The sequence below is a fragment of the Dendrobates tinctorius genome, unplaced genomic scaffold (genome assembly GCF_039654945.1).
Source record: "Dendrobates tinctorius isolate UK_male_01 unplaced genomic scaffold, ASM3965494v1 ptg000232l, whole genome shotgun sequence".
Taxonomy (NCBI): domain Eukaryota; kingdom Metazoa; phylum Chordata; class Amphibia; order Anura; family Dendrobatidae; genus Dendrobates; species Dendrobates tinctorius.
In genome coordinates, this window is record NW_027361899.1 from 16392443 (window position 1) to 16416368 (window position 23926).

The 23926-nt window shown below is 49.1% G+C and overlaps 1 protein-coding gene across 1 annotated transcript in view; it reads right to left on the reverse strand.

Annotated features, from left to right (window-relative positions):
- The window catches only part of GALNT14 (polypeptide N-acetylgalactosaminyltransferase 14), a 531963-nt gene that overhangs the window by 131636 nt on the left and 376401 nt on the right, over window positions 1-23926 (reverse strand). Inside the window, exon 3 of the mRNA XM_073556362.1 lies at window positions 22538-22636. Coding sequence (XP_073412463.1) covers window positions 22538-22636 — 99 coding nt within the window. The remainder of the gene's footprint in view (window positions 1-22537; window positions 22637-23926) is intronic.

Below are 23926 nucleotides of genomic sequence, written 5' to 3' on the forward strand. Positions count from 1 at the left end.
TCACTGCTGTCTCCCCATCATTGCCTTCACCCCATCACTCCCTTCTCCCCATCATTGCCTTCACCCCATCACTGCTGTCTCTCCATCACTGCCTTCACCCCATCACTCCCTTCTCTCCATCATTGCCTTCACCCCATCACTGCTGTCTCCCCATCATTGCCTTCACCCCATCACTGCTGTCTCCCCATCATTGCCTTCACCCCATCACTCCCCTCTCCCCATCATTGCCTTCACCCCATCACTCCCTTCTCCCCATCATTGCCTTCACCCCATCACTGCTGTCTCTCCATCACTGCCTTCACCCCATCACTCCCTTCTCTTCATCATTGCCTTCACCCCATCACTGCTGTCTCCCCATCATTGCCTTCACCCCATCACTGCTGTCTCCCCATCATTGCCTTCACCCCATCACTCCCCTCTCCCCATCATTGCCTTCACCCCATCACTCCCCTCTCCCCATCATTGCCTTCACCCCATCACTGCCTTCTCTCCATCACTGCCTTCACCCCATCACTGCTGTCTCCCCATCATTGCCTTCACCCCATCACTCCCCTCTCCCCATCATTGCCTTCACCCCATCACTCCCTTCTCCCCATCATTGCCTTCACCCCATCACTGCTGTCTCTCCATCATTGCCTTCACCCCATCACTCCCCTCTCCCCATCATTGCCTTCACCCCATCACTCCCTTCTCCCCATCATTGCCTTCACCCCATCACTGCTGTCTCTCCATCATTGCCTTCACCCCATCACTCCCCTCTCCCCATCATTGCCTTCACCCCATCACTCCCTTCTCCCCATCATTGCCTTCACCCCATCACTGCTGTCTCCCCATCATTGCCTTCACCCCATCACTCCCTTCTCTCCATCATTGCCTTCACCCCATCACTGCTGTCTCCCCATCATTGCCTTCACCCCATCACTGCCGTCTCTCCATCACTCCCCTCATGGCCTTCTCCTCATGTCCCCATCTCCTCCAGGGCCAGGCTACACAAACACAGACCAACACACACACACACACACAAAACACACACACACACACACATTATACATACACACACACACCACCTCTCTCCTCTCACCTGCCCGCCGCCCGCGCTTCCTCGCTCTGACACAGCAGCGGCGCGCTCCTCTCTGTGTCAGTCAGAGACAGGAAGCGCGGGCAGCGGGCAGGAAGCTGGACGCAGTGGACGGGTCCTTGCAGCTCCGCTCCTGCTATTCCCTCTTGCAGGCAGCGGAGCTGCTTGATCGCTCCCTGGCCGCCGCTAAGAACTGCTGCGCGCCGCCCTAGCCCCCGCTACGCCACTGACCGCCCCTGGCTCCCCTTGTGTCCGCGGACCGGCAAGGGCACTGCAGCGGCCCGGTGCTGGGCCGCGGACCGGCGGTTGGGGACCCCTGTCTTATTGCACTACCAGCCTTCTCTTTGTACCAAGTCCTTGGACCTTGTGCAGACTGCTGCAGCTGTTTTATGCGATTATAGGTGTTGTGACTCTCACAACCCTATCAGGTGAGCCTAACACTTGCTGTGCACTCATCTACTTTCCATACAGACCTACGCATTTGAAGCGCCCTGTCTCCCCCTTTTCTTTTCAGAACTTAATATTTGGTACAGAAACCTTTGTTTGCAATTACAGAGGTCAGACGTTTCCTGTAGTTGTTGACTAAGTTTGCACACACTGCAGCAGAGATTTTGGCTTTGGTGCTGTCGCTGGGAAACATTGAGTTTCCCTCCAAAGATTTTCTATTGGGTTAAGGTCTGAAGACTGCCTAGGCCACTGCAGGACCTTGAAATGCTTCTTATGGAGCCGCTCTTTAGTTGCCCTGGCAGATCAATGTCATGCTGGAAGACCCAACCACAACCCACTGGCTAAAATCTCACGATACATGATCCGATCCCATCCATCCTCCCATCAATACTGTGCAGTCGTTCTGTCCCCTTTGCAGAAAAGCACCCCCAAAGTATATTGTTTCCTTAACTCCATCATGCTTCACGGTTGGGATGGTGTTCTTGGAGTTGTACTCATCCTTCTTCTTCATTCAAACATAATGAGTGGAGTTGATACCAAAAAGTTTTATTTTGGTCTCATCTGACCACATGACCTTCTCCCATGCCTCCTCTGGATCATCCAGATGGTAAATGGCAAACTTTAAATGAGCCTGGACACGTGCTGGTGTGCGCAGGAGGACACATAATGCGTTACTAACATTAATGTTTGAGACTGTGGTCCCAGCTCTCTTCAGGTCATTGATCACATCCTCCTGTGTAATTCTAGACTGATTTCTGAGCTTTCTCAGAATCATCCTTACCCCATGAGGTGAGATCTTGCATGGAGCCCCAGACCGAGGAAAATTCACAGTTGTCTTGTGTTACTTCCATTTTCTAATAATTGTGCCAACAGTTGTTGCCTTCTCACCAAGCTGCTTGCCTATTATACTGTAGCCCAGCCCAGCCTTTTGCAGGTCTACAATTTCGTCCTTGGTGTCCTTAGACAGCTCTTTGGTCTTGGCCGTGGTGGAGGGTTTGGAGTGTGATTGAGTGTGTGGACAGGTGTCTTTTATTGTCTTTTATACAATAACAAGTTCAAACAGGTGCAATTTCTACAGGTAATGAGTGCAGAGTACGAGGACGTCTTAAAGAAAAACTAACAGCTCTGTGAGAGCCAGAATTCTTGCTAGCTGGTAGGTAATCAACAACTCATTTCATGCAATAAAATGCAATTTAATTATTCAAAAATCATACAATGTGATTTTCTGGATTTTATTTTTAGATTCTCTCACAGGTTACATGTACCTATGATAAAAATTACAGATCTCCCCATTCTTTGTACGTGGGAAAACTTGCAAAATCGGCAGTAGATCAAATACTTATTTTCCCCACTGTATAGTATATACCGTGGGGAAACTAACTGTAACTAAGTGTCTGTATCTATATGGTAACCACCAAATGTCTGTATCTCTACTGTTACCACCAGGTGTCTGTATCTCTACTGTTACCACCAGGTGTCTGTATCTCTACTGTTACCACCAGGTGTCTGTATCTCTACTGTTACCACCAGGTGTCTGTATCTCTACTGTAATCACCAAGTGTCTGTATCGCTACTGTAACCACCAAGCCTTTATATCTATACTGTAACCGCCAAGCCTCTGTATGTGTAATGTAACCACCAAGTGTCTGTATGTATACTGTTACCACCAAGCCTCTGTATATATAATGTAACCAAGTGTCTGTATCTATACCGTAACTACCATGTGTCTGTATCTCTACTGTAACCAGGTGTCTGCATCTCTACTGTAACCAAGCGTCTGTATCTATAGTGTAACCGCCAAGCCTCTGTGTGTGTAATGTAACTACCAAGTGTCTGTATGTATACTGTTACCACCAAGCCTCTGTATATATAATGTAACTGTAATGTAAAATGTCTATAAAGTATGATGTTTTCTGTAATCTTCTAGAATCCTCCATTCTATGAGAAAGTAGCCTGTCAGCTTTTGCAGCCCCCTCCTTTTGCCCCCCTTAGCAGCTGTGTGTGTGTACAGCTCTCTGCCTGCATCTGAAACCTGATACCGGTCGTTTCCTCTCGAAGCCTTCTCCTTCCCCCCCTGCCCAGCAAAAGGGAAAAGATCCCTTTGTTCTCTAGACATGTGCTGGGATCAATATGAGTAGTATTAAAACAAGTCATATCGCAAAAACCATATGGGACTGAGATAGAAAACTCACATCTCTGCATAGGCAGCAAAACCAACTTTCTAATCCCTAGTTTTCATGATTCTAATCTCTCCAGAAACTGAGATATGGATTGCTCCCAAATGGAGTGTCTTAATTATGGCATGCTTGGTGTTGTTGGACTCTATTCGATAAATCACAGACAATGATGCCCTATGTGTGTTGGTACGGGCGTTTCTCGTTTAGATATAGTTATTCTAAGTTTTGTAGCCAAATCATAACTTAGAGAAAGGGGGGTTGGACCTCACCAGACCGCCCATTTCGTGAGGTCACAGACCCTAGGCTATAAGGTATTCCCTACCAAATTCCAGTTCAGTTGGAGCTGGGGAGACCGTGCTGACAAGAACCCCAGATGAGTGGGGACGTTTGGCTAAGCGGCCCATCCCCCAGCCACATGGTCTGCCTAATACCACCTAAGCACATGTAAGTGTTACTTTCTGTTCTTTAATCCTTTGTTGTTTTATATTTGGACTGTACATATTTAATGTCTCAACTTTATAGCAACTTTATCTATGTAATTACTGCCCTTTTGGGAGTAAATGATAAAATCTATTAGCTCTGTCTCCATGCTCTCAGAAACGAACTATGCGCCTTTTTTAGATAATCGCTACTAATTTGGGGGTTTGCCACGGACCCTCTTAATTAACTCTCTGATTAAGTAAAGCGTGGCTGGTGGCAGCGTGGTGTGTGCGGTTGGTTAGGCTGGTTGGCAGTCCGGAAGGGTCTTATATTGCTGGATGAGTGGTTGAGGCCACAGCATTGATAATTCCCTTACTGCAGTAGTCTAATTGGCTGAGCACAACAAGCAGCCCGTCCGGCGACTAATTATCCCAGGTGCAGTTCCCTGACTGACCTGAGGGTAAGGGGGTGCCGGAGAGCTGCGAGTTCCAAAGTGAAACTGAGAAAGTGGGATATACATAAATCCCCACAGTTCTTGGAAGGTTGTTAGCAGTGGTGGGGCATCCAAAATACTCCCCTGCGTTAAATTGTTGGAGCAAGATTAGCTTGCTGTGTTTTGGTCACACGGTGCCAGTGGTGGGATAACTAAGATAAGCCCCCACTGTGCCTGTGATAGCTGTGTGCCGGCAGTGCGTTGCGTCCCTCCGTCCGCTGACAAACCCGTGTCAGTGGTGGGATCGTCACGTATTGGTGGCACTGGCCGCGCTGTTCGTCACGGTAACCAAGCGTCTGTATCTATACCGTAATTACCATGTGTCTGCATCTCTACTGTAACCAGGTGTCTGCATCTCTACTGTAACCAGGTGTCTGCATCTCTACTGTAACCACCAAGCATCTGTATCTATAGTGTAATCGCCAAGTCTCCATGTGTGTAATGTAACCAAGTGTCTGTATCTCTACTGTTACCGCCAAGCCTCTGTATGTGTAATGTAACCACCAAGAGTCTGCATCTATACCGTAACTACCAAGCCTCTGTATCTATACTGTTGTAAGGGGGTGAACAGGACCAATGCCATCGGTCCGGAATACACTCTGGAGCTGGAACTATCGGGGCCGTCAATACTGTTGCAAGGAGATGACTTGCCTGGGCGGAGAAAGCTCGAGCACCTGACAGAAAGGGGCGTGGGGGACTTAAAAGGGGCTGAGCGCGGGAAGGAGAGAGACTTGGCAGGAAGGCGACTACAGAGCAGGACCAAGGTTGACACCCTCTCCTCAATTGCCACCACTGACACCAGGACCTTTGCAGACTGTCCGCCTGTGACCCACCCTTTACCCAGCATCCCTCCACGAATGAGACCCGTAACGGGTAGTGCAGCAGACGTACCGACCTTTCCTGAAGGTTGTGATTCTGTACGAGGCCTTGTCACTCCTGCGGCCTGTGCGGCGTTGCGCGCCGAGTGTGCCGCGTCACTCTCTAGGAACCCACAAAATGAACTGTACTCTCTCTCCAACGGACCCAAGTTCAACGGACTCAAGACCAACGGATCTGGATACTTCGGCACGGTCAGGAAACAGTGCATCTCGTTTCTACACAGCAGAGCCAAAGACTTTGCTCATAGACTGTGACGCCGTCGTGAGCTGTTCCAACCACTCCTCAACAAAACCTTCAATCGATAAGTCATTACCTTCACTTTTACCCTCTTGTTGTGTTTTGCTGTATAGTTTACTAGTTGCTTTAATACCTCCCTGCGCGCAGAGGTTCCCTTTAGTACATATTCAATATTTGCTTAAGTAAAGAACTTTTGTTAACCCTTTCTCTGCCTCCTGCTGCTTCCTGCATCCGACGAACATTTACACTGTAACCACCAAGCCTCTGTATTTATACTGTAACCACATCCCCCATATGTGTTACTGGCCATGAAAACCTCCATAGTCCTAAATATTAAAGGCAAATATAAAAGTAAGAACAAAAAAAATCTCAGTAAAGTTTCTTCTTCTGAAATCTGCACTTTCATAATGGAAAATGTGCACAGCTTAGAGAAATAATAGATGAGTGTTAAGTGAAATCTAATCATAGTTCAGCCATCCAGGAGAATTGAATTACTTTTTCCTTTAACCCTAATTTGATTTCAGCCTTCGCATAATCACAGCACCGATACGAGATGCAATACTGGCGTGAGAAAATGTAGAAGAGGTTTGTATCTTCCAAACGTACCAGATATGATTTACTTTAAGGGGATCTCCATCTTGTCATTTTTAGGTCAAGCACTCAGTGGTGATATATATCATAATATGTCTGTTATAGGAAATGAAGTTCTGTTACTCTGATACAGAGCTCCAAACACCCAGCATATAGGCAAAAGGTGAATGATACATTTCTGTTGGTCTGCAGCCACCACTAGGGGGAGCTCAGTGCGATCTATTACAGAGTTCAATGCTTAACTGCTAGTGATGAGAGAGCGTGCTCGGATAAGGCGTTATCTGAGCATGCTTGTGCGCTAACCAAGTGTCTTTGGTGTGCTCGAAATATACGTTCGAGTCCACACGGCTGCATGTCTCTGCATGTGGTCATCACTAATAACCGTGTCTTCAGTAATTGTCTCCTAGTCCCTTTTATTCCTAAGTAATGGGAAGTTCTGTAAGGGAAAAAAGCAAGATCTCCTTATTTAAGAACTTTTAAAAATTCTAACGTTCTTTTTTCTTTCTAGAATGTTTAAAATTAGAAAACTCTATCTTTAAATTTTAAATAAAAAAAAAAACCATGATAAGAGTTACCCACGGGTATGATTCCTCCCAACAGCACTCCAAGTGGTCAGATAGGGTACTGCAAGCAATTATTGTGAAATTTCCATTACTAGAAGAGTTTTTCCTCTGTTGTTCCAGTACAACCTGGCCCGTGGAGCAAACACTGGATTCCAGAAACCTAATGAAGTCCTACAAGTCTGCCATTTTTCTACATCTACTAAGCCATGCCTGAGGTATAATACACTGCCATGCATAAGTAAATCCATGAGTTTAGCAGTGGATTATATGAGCGAATGAAGAAAATTGTAAAAAAAAAATATATATATAATTAAGCATATAAATATAATGTTCTAAAATATAAAACGAAAAAATTGGATTTTTGTGATAACTCACCGTAAAATCCTTTTCTCCGAGACGCTCATTGGGGGACACAGGTACTGTGGGTGTATGCTACCGCCACCTGGAGGCTGACACTAAGTGAACACAAAGAGGTTAGCTCCTCCTCCGCCGCATACACCCTCGCCCCGATTGCAGGCAGAAACCAGTTTAGTGCAACAGCAGTAGGAGAACACAAAAAAATCAGCCTTAATGCAGATAACAATATGTCTGGAAAGGACCCACCCTAACATCAACAAAAATGCATATTAATGAACCCAACTTGGCTAACAGGGTGGGTGCGGTGTCCCCAATGAGCGTCTCGAGAGAAAAGGATTTTACGGTGAGTTATCACAAAAATCCATGTTTCTCTTTCGTCTCATTGGGGGACACAGGTACTGTGGGACATCCTAAAGCAGTCCCTGGGTGGGAAGTTGACTCACCGATCCAAGCTACATGCACCTCATGTCTAAAGGTGCGCCACCGCTGCTTGGAGAATCCTTCTACCCAGGCTCGCATCTGACGAAGCCTGAATATGGACATTGTAATGTTTAGTAAAGGTGTGCAGGCTGGATCAGGTTGCTGCCTTGCACACCTGTTCCATCGAAGCCTGGTGCCAAAGCACCCAAGAGGTGCCCACTGCCCGAGTAGAGTGTGCTCTGATCTCTGCTGGGACTGGCGCACCCCTGATGCGGTAGGCTTCCTGAATAGTTAGACGGATCCACCTGGCTATGGTCGATTTCAAGGCTGCGAGTCCCTTCCTGCGCCCCTCGGGGAGCACGAACAGTGAGTCCGTCTGGCGAAAGGGTGCCGTCCGCGACACGTACCTTCTGAGTGCTCTCACCAGGTCCAATGTGTGAAGAGCTTTTTAGACACGGTGTAGTGGCGCTGGACAAAACGAGGGCAAGACAATATCCTCATTAACGTGGAATGAGGAAACGACCTTCGGAAAGAAAGGAGGGAGCTGGTCTTAGCACCACCTTATCCCTGTAGAAGGTGAGAAACGGTGCTCGGCAGGATAGGGCTGCCAACTGCGAGACTCGCCTAATGGAAGTTATGGCTACAAGGAATACCACCTTCCAGGAAAATTATGACAAGGAAATATCTTGAAGAGGTTCGAATGGAGCTTCCCGCAGCACACCCAAGACCAGGTTAAGGTCCCAGGCGTCCAGGGGTGCCCTATAGGGAGGTACCAAGTGAACACTCCCTGGATGAAAGTCCTCACCTGCATATTGGTAGCAATTTTTCTGTGGAAAAGGATGGACAAAGCCGATATCTGTCTCCTAAGGGAAATCGGGGCCAACCCCGAGTCTAGGCCCGACTGGAGAAAAGCTAAGATATTGGGGATAGAGAATATCAGTGGCGAAAACCCGCGATCTTGACACCAAGAAAAGAAAACCTTCCAGGTGTGATGGTAAATTTTCGCCGAGGTAGGCTTCCGGGCGCTAACCATTGTAGCGACCACCTCGCGCCCAAACCCCACCTGGGTCAGAATCCAAGATTCAACGGCCATGCCGTCAAACACAGGGCCCCTGAGTTCGGGTGGAAGATCAGGCCCTGGGACAGTAGATCTGGGCGCTCTGGCAGTCGCCATGGGACGTCGACGAGCAGCTGCACTAGATCTGCATACCATGCTCGACGGGGTCAGTCTGGGGCCAGCAGAATCGCTGGAACCCCTTCTGTTTTGATCTTCTTGATGACCCTCGGAAGTAGTGGCAGTGGGGGGAACAAGTATGGAAGGCGAAAATGGTTCCATGGCAGAACCAACACATCCACGGCGATCGCTCGCGGGTCCCGAGACCGAGCGACGAACATGGGTACCTTGGCGTTCACCCTGGAGGCCATCAGATCCACATCCGGTGTTCCCCACAGTTGGCAAATCTGCTGGAAGACTTTGGGGTGCAGAGACCATTCCCCAGATGCGACACCCTGCCGGCTGAGGAAGTCCGCCGCCCAATTTTCCACGCCAGGGATGTGGACCGCCGATATTACCGAATGGTTTCTCTCGGCCCAGTGAAGCACGTGTCCCACCTCGCACATGGCTGCCCTGCTGCGGGTGCCCCCTTGATGATTTACGTAAGTGGCTTTGTCCGATTGAATCCGGACGGGTGTCCTGCTAGAAGGTGGTGAAAATGTTGTAGCGCCAGCCGGACCGCTCATATTTCCAACAAATTGATAGGGAGGTGTGCCTCTTGTTGCGACCATTGCCCCTGGGTCGTGTGGTGGCGAAAAACTGCTCCCCAGCCGAGGAGGCTGGCGTTGGTTGTGACCACCAGCCACTGATCTGGGGGAAAGGGTTTCCCCTGAAGAAGGGAGGAACTGATCGTCCACCACTCTAGTGACTGTCTGACCTGAGAGGACAACCGGCACCGATGATCGAGCGTGAACGGGTTCTTGTCCCAAGATGACAAGAGGGCGTGCTGCAGGGGGCGAAGATGAAATTGGGCAAATGGAATCGCTTCCATTGCTGCCACCATCTTCCCTAGTACCCTCATCCCAAACCGAGTGGTGTGAGTGACTGGTTGTAGAAGATTCCGGACTCCTTGCCGGAGCGCTAGGGCTTTGTCTTGAGGGAGAATTACCAACCCTTGGGAGGTGTCGAAGATCATCCCTAAAAAAGAAATCCTCTGGGCTGGGACAAGGGATGATTTCTTCCTGTTGACCAACCACCCTAAGCAGGAGAGGGTATCCAACGTGATGCTGACATTCTCCTCGCATGCCCGAAATGAGGGGCCCTTCACCAAGAGGTCATCTAAGTATGGCAAAACGACTATGGCCTGAGAGTGCAGAATGGCCATGATGACTGCCATAACCTTTGTGAACACTCTGGGGGTGGTGGCTAGCCCGAAGGGCAGTGCTGCAAACTGGAAATGTCGGCCATTGATGGCGAAACGTAGAAACCTCTGATGCGGAGGAAAAATGGGGACGTGCAGGTAGGCACCCTGGATGTCGATAGAGGCCAAGTATTCTCCTTGCCCCATGGCCGATATGACTGAACGGAGAGATTCCATTCGGAAATGTTTGATCCTGATGAACTTGTTCAGGAGCTTCAGGTCCAACACCGGCCTGACTGTTCCGTCCTTTTTGGGGACCGCGAACAGATTTGAATAAAAACCCGAGCCTTCTCATGCTCCAGCACGTGAATAATGACTCCCTTGTGCTGGAGTGACTCGATGGCTCCTAGCAATGCCCTTGCCCGGGTCTCCACTTTGGGAAGCCGGGAAAGAAAGAATTATTTTGGGGGATACCTGACAAACTATCTTGTACCCCGAGGTCACCAGTTCCGTCCCCATGAGTCGTGTGCTACTGTGACCCAGACGTGGCGAAACCGGAGCAGGCGGCCGCCTACTCTGCTGATGTCACCTAAAAAGTGCTCCGAGTCATTTAGCTGAGGATCTCTGGGACCTGGTTCCCCTCGATCTGGGCTGGTGAGCATGCATCCTCCCCAATGGGTTGGCTCTATATGAGACCTGTCGATCCCTATCCTGGTTGGAGCGACGGAAGTGGCCGCTGCCGTCCACCCGAGGTTGCGAAAGGCCCGAAACAGTGCCTGAGTCTGGCGAAACGGCGGTTTGACCCTTTGTTGCGGGAGGAAACTGTTTTTCCCCCCTGTAGCACTGGAGATGAACTGGTCTAACCTTTCACCGAATAGGCGGCTACCTTGATAAGGCAGGGAAGTCAAAGACTTCTTGGAAGTTGAATCGGCCCGCCATGTCCTTAACCATAGGGCCCTCCTAATGGAAATTGCATTTGCGGCTGCAAGTGCCACGCAACTGGCCGCATCCAAGGAAGCATTGATTAAGTAATCACCAGCCATAGCAATCTGACTCGCGATCTCTGATACCTCCGTAGGCAGGTCACTATCCTGCAAGGCTTTGCTCAATGATTCTGACCATGACATCATGGCCTTGGCTACCCACGTCGCCGCGAACGAGGGAAAGAGTGCTGATCCTGATGCCTCAAATACTGAGTGAGCCAAGCTCTCTATGAGCCGATCAGTGGGATCCTTGATAGAAGAATCACTAGGAACAGATAACAGGGTTTTAGAGGCCAAGCGTGACACTGGTGGATCCACCGCTGGGGATTCCGCCCATTTCTTACAGAGCTCCAGGGCAAACGCCGTGTGGATTTGTTTCCTTTGCGCCTGCCTGGAGTGAGAGAAGCACCTGCAGGCCGGAGGCTCTTGTGAGGTGGATAACCCCTCCCAGATAGGCGAGCCACTATCCCTGCCCCTATCTGGGGCGCGAAGGGACTCGATCGCCTTTGCAAGCGATGCCATAGACTGCGATAGTGATAGGGCCCATTCCGGGGGGATTTGGACCACTGGGCTCAGTCGCAGGGGAGGGTTCCTGCGTGCATTCGGAGTCGCAGGCCTCGCATAATTTGTTGCTCTGCGCCCGCGGAAACGTGGCCCGACAGGAGATGCATGCAGCGTAAACAAATGTGTGCGTCTTCACCTTCTCGGCCATATTGTGTCTGCCAGGCCTCAATACTGTCCTGCTGGGGGCTGATGGGGGAGGAGGGCACTCCTCGATTATACGTAGTGTGGCCTCTAGAGTCGGGGTCGCACTTACCCCGGTCCTGTGTCCCCCACGCTCCTCTCTGCGATGCACGCACTTCAGCTGTGGGTGGGCCGACGCGTCCTTTCCCGATTGCGGCCTACTCTGGAGTGAAGCCGGTGGCTCAATTTATTCGGCGCCTGCCCAGGCCACGGAGGGCGGGCCGCCGGAAGTGACGTCGCGAAGGGAGGGCGAGACTTCCGCCCGCGGCCTAACACCGGCCGAAGCCGCGGGCTGGATTTTTAGCGTCAGCCCGCAAAGGGGTGGCGGCGGGCGGGCAGGCCGCCACATACCAAGGACGCAGTCAGCGTCGGGACCCGGCGTCAGGCACGCTGCCGGGGGGGAGGGGATGGGGCCTGCGCTGGAACCCCTTCAGTCCTGCTGACATCCTGACCTCCTCGCATGAAGCTAAGGGCTCCAGCCCTCTTGACGATGCCGCAGGGCCCTCCCAGGCCATCCCATCCATGACGACTTTGATCAGGTAGAGGGAAGGGGGCAATATCCAGGACGTTGCAGGCACCCTAGCTCCGTCCTCCTTCCCGGGATGAGGAGAGGGACCGTCCGCCGCCTTGCAGCACCACCGTCTAGCATTGGTGGAGCAGTGGGGGCCGCTCGGACTGTTTTGTGCCTCTGTACAGCCCATGGTTTCAATACCTAGGGGTGGTCAGGGCTAAGTCCGGCATCATGTCCCACGTCGCGGGAGAAGATACGTGGAGGGACACTTGGGCTCGCCCATTGATGGTTTGGGGAAATCAGACCCTTTCAATAGGGTCCGTCACCACTGTCTCATCTTCAAAAAGAAAAAAGAAGAAGTCTGGAGAAAAACCAGAGGTGTGTGCCTCCAAAGTACACTAAGCATAAAACTGGTTTCCGCCCGCAATCGGGGCGAGGGTGTATGCGGCGGAGGAGGAGCTAACCTCTTTGTGTTCACTTAGTGTCAGCCTCCAGGTGGCGGCAGCATACACCCACAGTACCTGTGTCCCCCAATGAGAAGAAGGAGAAAAATACAAAAGTCTCCTGTTTCGCTTTACAAAATGCCTTTTTTTTTAATAAAATGAAATCTAAAGAAAAAATTGAGTGATTGGTATTGTTGCAACCTATGATATCATTATAGTATTCATCCTGAATAATGGCTGCAAAAAAACAAAAACAAAGTGGCTAAATGGCCATTTTTATTCATCCGTCATATAAACTGAATAAAAGAAATTAAAGTCTTCTGCCCCACAAAATGGTACCAATAAAAACGTCAACTCATCCCGCAAAGAGCCTGCTGATAAAAAATAAAAGCATTATATAGCTACAGCAAAAGAAAAATTATTACTTAAGAGGAAATTGTGTGAAAAGATAAAGATCGTAAAACATAAAAAAAATTATTTGGTGTCGTCGTTATTATTCTGACTGGCAGAACAATGTGAACAAGTCATTTATACAGAAAGGTGAAAGCTGTGAGAACAAAACTCCTCAGACAAACAAAACACATAAAACTGCAAAATTGAGCGATTTTTTTTCCATTCCTGGCTTAAGACAAATAAAAAAAATATTTTTAATAAACTACAAACATTGTTAAATAGTCAAAATAAAAATACAACTCATACATTTTTCATAAATGTTTCCTCTGTGGAGGCTTGATCTCTAATCCTTAGTTGTCTGTGAGCTAGTAAAGATAGCTGCCATGATGTCTCCAATAAAGAGCACACACACATGAGGAATCACTGCTCTCTTGTCTCTATGTAGAGCACTTTCAGAAGCAACAACAATATGGAGGGCATTTTACAGCAGTACTGAGCAGTGTAACTGTAAATCCAGCTCTGAGGCAAGATAATACACTAAATAGTAAGCAACTAGTAAGCAACAGCCGTGAAGACATTATACACCAGTACGGAGCAGTGTACATGTCAATCCAGCTCTGGGGTGAGATAAAACACTTCCTAGAAAGGAGGATCATGTAGCACATTTTACACCAGTAATGAGCAGTGTAGCTGTGAATCCTGCTCTGAGTGGAGACAAAAAATTAAGTAGAAAGCAACAGCCGTGAAGACATTACACATCATTACTGAGCAGTATAGATGTCAATCCAGCTCTGCAGTGAGATAAAACTTTTAATAAAAAGGAGCATCATGGAGTTCATTATACACCAGTACTCAGCAGTGTGGATGTGAATCCAGCACACTTGCTATAAACAACAGCAATAATCTATGTGTCGCTGTCTCTCCAGCTCATTCTGCTAATCCCTTCACCTTCAAACTGCAGCTCTACTATGATTTAGCAGTCTATCTTACCATAAACAAAATGGATTTTAGTGAATTATGAGTTCTGGAGGTGGAGGAAGGGAAGAAGCGACTCATAAGCGGAAGAAATAATCACAGTCACAATAATCATATAACCAGGACAATAAATAGTGTAAAAATAATAAAGGCTAAACAATATTGATGATGTACACTCACTGGCCACTTTATTAGGTACACCTGTCCAACTGTGTGTTAAGACTTAATTTCTAATCAGCCAATCACATGGCGGCAACTCAGTGCATTTAGGCATGTAGACATGGTCAAGACAATCTCCTGCAGTTCAAACCGAGCATCAGTATGGGGAAGAAAGGTGATTTGAGTGCCTTTGAACGTGGCATGATTGTTGGTGCCAGAAGGGCTGGTCTGAGTATTTCAGAAACTGCTGATCTACTGGGATTTTCACGCACAACCATCTCTAGGGTTTACAGAGAATGGTCCGAAAAAGAAAAAAAATCCAGTGAGCGGCAGTTCTGTGGCCGGAAATGCCTTGTTGATGCCAGAGGTCAGAGGAGAATAGGCATACTGGTTCGAGCTGATAGAAAGGCAACAGTGACTCAAATTGCCACCCGTTACAACCAAGGTAGGCAGAAGAGCATCTCTGAACGCACAGTGCGTCGAACTTTGAGGCAGATGGGCTACAGCAGCAGAAGACCACACTGGGTACCACTCCTCTCAGCTAAGAACAGGAAACTGAGGCTACAATTTGCACAAGCTCATCGAAATTGGACAGTAGAAGATTGGAAAAACGTTGCCTGGTCTGATGAGTCTCGATTTCTGCTGCGACATTCGGATGGTAGGGTCAGAATTTGGCGTAAACAACATGAAAGCATGGATCCATCCAGCCTTGTATCAACGGTTCAGGCTGGTGGTGGTGGTGTCATGGTGTGGGGAATTTTTTCTTGGCACTCTTTGGGCCCCTTGGTACCAATTGAGCATCGTTGCAACGCAACAGCCTACCTGAGTATTGTTGCTGACCATGTCCATCCCTTTATGACCACAATGTACCCAACATCTGATGGCTACTTTCAGCAGGATAATGCGCCATGTCATAAAGCTCGAATCATCTCAGATTGGTTTCTTGAACATGACAATGAGTTCACTGTACTCAAATGGCCTCCTCAGTCACCAGATCTCAATCCAATAGAGCATCTTTGGGATGTGGTGGAACGGGAGATTCGCATCAGGGATGTGCAGCCGACAAATCTGCGCCAACTGTGTGATGCCATCATGTCAATATGGTCCAAAATCTCTGAGGAATGCTTCCAGCACCTTGTTGAATCTCTGCCACGAAGAATTGAGGCAGTTCTGAAGGCAAAAGGGGGTCCAACCCGTTACTAGCATGGTGTACCTAATAAAGTGGCCAGTGAGTGTACGTGTGTGGAAGGAACGGGCCGGAACCAAGGGAGCCGTCATCTGGGTTCCGGGGGGAAACTGTCCCCGGGGGACGGAGTTCGAGGACGGACCGTTGTGACAGACAGATGGGCTGGGGGAGGGACCAATATAAAGGAGGTGGGGAATCCCCGGGATAATGAGTCAGCAGACCGGGACAGAGGCAGCAGGAGACTGAGGGAGCGACTGCAAAATAGAGTGACTTACCAGTGCCAGGGAAGACGCTGACTGAGGACTCCAGAGGTACGGCGCCAGGGCGATCATCCGAGATTTGCTGCCCCGCTCCAGCCCGCTGCTGCGGCCTACCCGCGGTCGCCAGCGGCCACTGCCATCTCGCTCCAGCCCGCGGCTGCGGCCTGTTCCCCACCACCCGCAGCCGCCCTGCTCTCTCTAGTGGCCGCGGAAAGTACAGTGCCGCCGGCGGCCACCACTGTCCCGCTTCGGTCCACAGCAGGGGCCGAGCCTCTGCTGGCCGCGGACTCCCCGTCACAGCCGTTAGCTGGGCAGGTGGTCTGTGATTCGCCACCCTACATCGCTGCCGCTTGCCCCAGTCCGGGGACTGCAGCCCATCCGTCCAAGGACTCTGCCGGGGCCTGTGGGTCTCCAGTGTCATCAGCGCGCCCAGCGACTACTACGCCGAAAGACCACCATCCCGAACGGCGAGGGACATCTGGACGGCTAAGTTGACTATATATTTACGGACCCGTAGTCGGCCATACCGCGGCCCTATAGTGACCGGCTAGTGCAGGAAGTAGTCGTGTTCTACCCGTTTGTGTTTGCTTGTTTTAGAGCGCCTGCGAGGGCAACCCGTGTTACCCCTTTTGGGTGATCTGGCCGTGACTGAGGAAAGTTCCCTCTAGTCTTATAAACGTTATTATAGAAAGCACCAAATTGTCTCGCGACTCGTCACTGCATCCTGCGTACCTGCAAACACCACATACGAAGAAAGGCAGAATAATAATAAATAATTCTTAAAGTTTTATCTTGAATAAAACCTGACTTATCTATTCTGCTTCAGTCAGGGGCGCCATTCGATAAACATTTTTATTATTATTTCTTACATTCGCTTGTACTAATGATTGATGCAAAAATCGTTGATATGACAGGGATCATTCCCATGCAGGTGCAACGTTACTTTCACCTAATCAGCTTTTAATCCACAGACAGCACAATCATTGCCAACCAACATCTAATAATGATAAACTATTTAATAGATGGAAAGTGTCTCCGGTAAACATGTAAGGTTAGAAAATCAGCAGCTGGACGGCTAAAAACTCTGCGTGCACAGAGGCAACTCCTGCAGGGCCGGTCCTGCCGAGATCCAAGACAAGCGACTCCATCACATCTGTGGAACAATCTGTCTTCACAAGCGAAGGTGGATGAGAGAGGAACCTGAACACAACAGGATCTGTCTACTGACACCGTACCATGGACGGGAGACGCTGGGCCAATCTGTCGAGATGCAGGAATACAGGCAATGCTACTAATAAAGGAAAGCTCATATTTTTGTGTCGCTTTTGGAACTGCCACATTAAAGGAAGAAAAAGTGCTAGCATGTTTTTTTCTAGGTGACCTCATGAAAATTGGATTGTGTCATCTTCTAGTTTGATCTTCTGGCTTCTAAAAATTAATCCAACATTCCAGTGATCGTCTCCATCCTCCTTCTTGATACCCCAGTGATCGTCTCCATCCGCCCTCTTGATACTCCAGTGATCGTCTCCATCCGCCCTCTTGATACTCCAGTGATCATCTCCATCCACCTTCCTGCTACTCCAGTGATCATCTCCATCCACCTTCTTGCTACTCCAGTGATCATCTCCATCCACCTTCTTGATACTCCAGTGATCGTCTCCATCCGCCCTCTTGGTACTCCAGTGAGCGTCTCCATCTACCTTCTTGATACTCCAGTGATCACCTCCATCCACCTTCTTGCTACTCCAGTGATCATCTCCATCCGCCCTCTTGGTACTCCAGTGATCATCTCCATCCACTTTCTTGATACTCCAGTGATCATCTCCATCTACCTTCTTGATACTCCAGTGATCATCTCCATCCACCTTCTTGCTACTCCAGTGATCGTCTCCATCCACCTTCTTGATACTCCAGTGATCGTCTCCATCCGCCCTCTTGCTACTCCAGTGAATGTCTCCATCTACCTTCTTGCTACTCCAGTGATCATCTCCATCCTACTTCTTGCTACTCCAGTGATAATCTCCATCCTACTTCTTGCTACTCCAGTGATCATCTCCATCCTACTTCTTGCTACTCCAGTGATCGTCTCCATCCGCCCTCTGGCTACTGCTGTGAACGTCTCCATCCGCCCTCTTGCTACTCCAGTGAGTGTCTCCATCTACCTTCTTGCTACTCCAGTGATCGTCTCCATCCGCCCTCTTGCTACTCCAGTGATCGTCTTCATCTGCCATCTTGCTACTCAAGTGATCGTCTCCATCCGCCCTCTTGCTACTCCAGTGAGTGTCTCCATCTACCTTCTTGATACTCCAGTGATCGTCTCCATCCGCCCTCTTGCTACTCCAGTGATCGTCTTCATCTGCCATCTTGCTACTCAAGTGATCGTCTCCATCCGCCCTCTTGGTACTCCAGTGAGCGTCTCCATCTACCTTCTTGAAACTCCAGTGATCATCTCCATCCGCCCTCTTGCTACTCCAGTGATCGTCTCCATCCACCTTCTTTCTACTCCAGAGATCATCTCCATCCGTCTTCTTGCTACTCCAATGATCATCTCCATCCACCTTCTTGCTACTCCAGTGATCGTCTCCATCCGCCCTCTGGCTACTGCAGTGATCGTCTCCATCCGCCCTCTTGCTACTCCAATGAGTGTCTCCATCTACCTTCTTGCTACTCCAGTGATCGTCTCCATCCGCCCTCTTGCTACTCCAGTGATCGTCTTCATCTGCCATCTTGCTACTCAAGTGATCGTCTCCATCCTCCCTCTTGGTACTCCAGTGAGCGTCTCCATCTACCTTCTTGATACTCCAGTGATCATCTCCATCCGGCCTCTTGCTACTCCAGTGAGTGTCTCCATCTACCTTCTTGCTACTCCAGTGATCGTCTCCATCCGCCCTCTTGCTACTCCAGTGATCGTCTTCATCTGCCATCTTGCTACTCAAGTGATCGTCTCCATCCGCCCTCTTGGTACTCCAGTGAGCGTCTCCATCTACCTTCTTGATACTCCAGTGATCATCTCCATCCGCCCTCTTGCTACTCCAGTGATCATCTCCATCCGCCTTCTTGCTACTCCAGTGATCATCTCCATCCGCCTTCTTGCTACTCCAGTGACCGTCTCCATCCACGTTCTTACTGATCATCAGCTTGAAATTCAGGAAATACTACTTATAGATATCATTGTCTTCTTGAGTTATCCCATACAGGGCCTTGCAAAAGTATTCGGCCCCCTGGAACTTTTCAACCTTTTCCCACGTATCATGCTTCAAACATAAAGATACCAAATGTAAATTTTTGGTGAAGAATCAACAACAAGTGGGACACAATTGTGAAGTTGAACGAAATTTATTAGTTATTTTAAATTTTTGTGGAAATTTAAAAACTGAAAAGTGGGGCGTGCAATATTATTAGGCCCCTGTAACTTAATACTTTGTTGCGCCACCTTTTGTTGCGATTACAGCTGCAAGTCGCTTGGGGTAGGTCTCTATCAGTTTTGTACATCGAGAGACTGAAATTCTTGCCTATTCTTCCTTGGCAAACAGCTCGAGCTCAGTGAGGTTTGGAAAAAGTGGAGTGCTGTAGTCCGCTATCTTTCCCAGTCCGGTATAGAACAAATGCACAGCCACTACTCTATTCTGATAGAGCAATTTAGAGTCTTGTCCTCAGAATAGGACCCCATCGATTAGCAAAATATGAAATATCTGTAAGGAGGCACTGTCAGTGGTCACCTGACAGCTCTAAAATGGCTACAACGAAAAGTCTTGGCACAAGCTACTAAGTTTCTCAGAACCCTTGGGTTGCCCTGGCATTCACCCTGTAAACCCTATACAAAAATCTGGACTTACACAGAAGTCCCTGGGCAAGTGCCACAGAGTCAGCTGCTGTTCGGTGTCGCAAGCTGACAAGAAGGATAATCAGGTAGCCGGTCCAAAGCCAAGAGGAAGGAAAGGTACAAAATCGTCAGGCAGGAGAAGTGTCAATAAAGAAGCCGAGGTCAAAAAAAGAACACACAGATACTATGCAGGAACAGAAATCGTAGACCTTCACCAAGGAAACACATAGCTATATCTGGCAACTTCCAGCAGTAAGCTAGAAGCTTAAGCAGGGTGTGATGCTCTCCAATAGGCAGGAGAAGAAAGCTGGTAACTCCAGCTGGATAGCCCTGCAGGTCTCATCCACCCATATCTAAGTGGTCAAAAGAAGAACACATAGATACTATGCAGGAGCAGAAACCATCGACCTTCACCAAGGAAACACATAGCTATATCTGGCAACTTCCAGCAGTAAGCTAGAAGCTTAAGCAGGGTGTGATGCTCTCCAATATGCAGGAGAAGAACGCTGGTAACTTCAGCTGGATAGCCCTGCAGGTCTCATCCACCCATATCTAAGTGGTCAAAAGAAGAACACATAGATACTATGCAGGAGCAGAAACCATCGACCTTCACCAAGGAAACACATAGCTATATCTGGCAACTTCCAGCAGTAAGCTAGAAGCTTAAGCAGGGTGTGATGCTCTCCAATAGGCAGGAGAAGAAAGCTGATAACTCCAGCTGGATAGCCCTGCAGGTCTCCCATACCTAAGTGGTTGGACAGAACCTGCATCGTCCAGACCTTCTGGTTCTAACGTCTCTTCTACCACCAGAACCGCTAGCAGAATGAACATGAGGGCTAACAGTGACAGAAGCGGATGTCGCAGGATCAGGTCTCGTTGGAGATGCAACATTATCTTTAGAGAAAGTATAACCTTTCCTGAAGGGATCAGCACCAAAGAAGACAAAAGTGGTAAATCTTGCTGCAAATATGTGTATTATATGGATCCGGCACAAAAGGAAGACAGATACCGTCCAACGTTTCGACCAATAGACGGTCTTTATCAAGGACATCTGTGTTGATTACAGCCGGAAGGCGGTGTATAGGTAAGGAGCTTCATGTCACGTACAGCTCCTTACCTGTACACCACCTTCCCAATATCCGGCTGCAATCAACATAGATGTCATTGATAGAAAAAAACATCTACTGGTCGAAACGTTGGACGGTATCTGTCTTCCTTTTGTGCAGCAAGATTACCACTTTTGTCTTCTTCGGAACAGTATTATTAAGGCTACTTTCAGACATCCGTCTTTTGTGTTCCTGCGCCGTGCGGTGATAAGCCGTACTGCCGGATGCGGCGTGCAGTGCTGACACCGGATGTATGTGCACAGCCGGATACGGTGTCGTGAAGATTTAAAGGAGCCAGACCGCAAAGAGGGCGAGAGATGCAGACAGGTATGATGATCCGGGGGACGGGAGGAGAGAGAGAGAGAGCGATCCGGGGGACAAGAGGAGAGAGAGATCCGGTGGACGGAAGAAGACAGAGAGATCCGGGGGACGGGAGGAGAGAGAGAGAGAGATCTGGGGACGGGAGGAGAGAGAGAGAGAGAGATCCGATGGACGGGAGAAGGGAGAGAGATCCGGGGGACGGGAGAAGAGAGAGAGATCTGGGGACGGGAGGAGAGAGAGATCCGATGGACGGGAGAAGAGAGAGAGATCCGGGGGACGGGAGAAGAGAGAGAGATCCGGGGGACGGGAGAAGAGAGAGAGATCTGGGGACGGGAGGAGAGAGAGAGAGAGATCCGATGGACGGGAGAAGAGAGAGAGATCCGGGGGACGGGAGAAGAGAGAGAGATCCGGGGGACGGGAGGGGAGAGAGATCTGGGGACGGGAGGAGAGAGAGAGAGATCCGATGGACGGGAGAAGAGAGAGAGATCCGGGGGACGGGAGGAGAGAGAGAGAGATCTGGGGACGGGAGGAGAGAGAGAGAGAGATCCGATGGACGGGAGAAGAGAGAGAGAGATCCGGGGGACGGGAGAAGAGAGAGAGATCTGGGGGACGGGAGGAGAGAGAGAGAGAGATCTGGGGGAAGGAAGGAGGGAGAGAGAGAAAGAGACTTTTTCCTGTAGATGGCAGTCACTTATGGGGTTAAATCACAAAGTGTCCGGGCATGCGCTGTTCAGAAAACCGGCATTTTTGCCGTCTCCGGCAGAAACCTGACACGCCGCATGCCCATCCGGCACGATGCGGTGATAATAACAGTCAATGAGGAAAAAAACGGATCCGGTGCCATCCGGCGCCGGATCAGGTTTTTTACATTTTCGCCGCATCGTGCCGGATTCCAGAAGACGGATGTGTGAAAGTAGCCTAATCTATATCATGTAAATTCCATAGGGATGGATGAACGCTACAGGACATTCTCACTCTAAAAGTGAATAACTCAGAATTTCTAAGTACCCTTAACCTTGTAGATTGAGGACGAGAGCGTAAAGTCATCTGTATATTGCATTTGTTGCCCAGCATCGCGGACAGTTACAAAGTTTCTGAAACGTGTGAGCCCTTGTGGTCATAAGTGGTATTGCGTGTTTTTCCGGGATGACTAAATGCGTTGTTTTAAGATTTTCTTCTGCTAGTTGCATTTTAAAGCTCAATGTCTTATTTCATGAAAGATAATACTCTCTGCCATACAAAAAAGAAAACTCTGAATCCTCCAATCTGGTTTACGTCCCGGAGATTCTGGCGCTTGCTCCTTATCTCCGGAGAAGCTGCTATTTGCATTGAGTTTTGCTCTCATTCTTGGCTAATTGTTGAAAAATTCCAGCACATAAAACGAGACGGCTCAATAGGAAAATGTCAGCAACTCCTTTCATGGATCTGTGCCACCTTCACCCCGGCTGTCATCTGAGCGCTGCTCTCCGGCTGCTCCGCTGCATGTTTTAATTAGTGGCATTTCAGATGATAACCTGCAATGTCGCCGCGCGGAAGCAACGGTGCGCTCAGAATTTACAGCGCGAGCGCACTGACATGTGTGAACGAGAGACAAGCCTGTCACTCGATTCATCTTACCTCCTTATCGTCCTCAGAAGTGTGGATCGAGCCTCGTTGTGAAAGGTAATAATGATGCTCGTAGGTGGGAGGCTTGATGGGTAGTGCAGCTCGGTACATCTGAAAAACACAGCAATTACCGAATGAGTCGATGCATCAAAATAGAAAAAAAATAAACATTTATGACTAATAAAAGCCCCCGTCCATACAAGACAGACGGAGCTCCAAACATTTGCTTAAAGGGAATCTGGAAGCAGATTTTGCTATGCAATCTGAGAGCAGCATGATGTAGAGACAGAGACCCTGATTTCAGTGATGTGTCACTTACTAGGCTGTATTTTTTGTTTCTATAAAATCAGTGTTTTATCAACAGGAGATTATCACTACAGGACAAGGAGTCTCGTGCCTCTTTGTCCAACCACACCCTCATCACTGATTGGCAGCTTTCTGCCTATGTGCAGTGTACACAAAAAGCATCAGGGGTGTAGGCGGAGTTATACGCAGCTCAGCATTCTGAAAACAGTGGGGTGTGTCTGACCAATTTATTTGGGGGTGTGGCTTAAGGATGCTCTGCATAATTATCATGTGAGCCACGCCCATTTAGTAAAGATCATAAAACAAAAAGGGGAATATGAAGGGGATCAGCAGGAATAAAAGCAAAATTGGACACTTTTCCACCAGTGACCAGTCCTCTAAAAATTAAAAAAATCTAGTGAATGGCCTTCTTTACAGCATCCGTCCAGTTTACAAAGTTTAGTCACTTATTACATAAATTACATGGCTTAGGCTAGTTTCACACTAGCGCTTTTGAGTGCAGCGACGGCCTGCGCACGGCTGCCGCTAAGCCCCACCCCTGCCACGCCTCCGCCGGTAGCTCCGCCTACCGGCGCATGACGCTGCATGTGTCCTGCGTCCCCTATCTTTATCACTGGGGGCGCAGGCCGTGCGCAGTATGCGTTTGGCGGCGCATGCGTCCTTTTGACGGTGCGCCGACCTGCGGCAAACGCAACCTGCTGCAGTTTGGTTGCGCTCGGCGCACTGTCAAAAAGGCGCATGCGCCGGCAAACGCATACTGCGCACGGGCTGCGCCCCCAGTGATAAAGATAGGGGACGCAGGACGCATGCAGCATCATGCGCCGGTAGGCGGAGCTACCGGCGGAGGCACGGCAGGGGCGGGGCTTAGCGGCGGCCGTGCGCAGGCCGTCGCTGCGCTCAAAAGTGCTAGTGTGAAACTAGCCTGACCCTGTAGGTCCTGTATTACACTCCAGAGCTGCACTCACTATTCTGCTGGTGCAGTCACTGTGTACATACATTACTGATCCTGAGTTACATCCTGTATGATACTCCAGAGCTGCACTCACTATTCTGCTGGTGCAGTCACTGTGTACATACATTACTGATCCTGAGTTA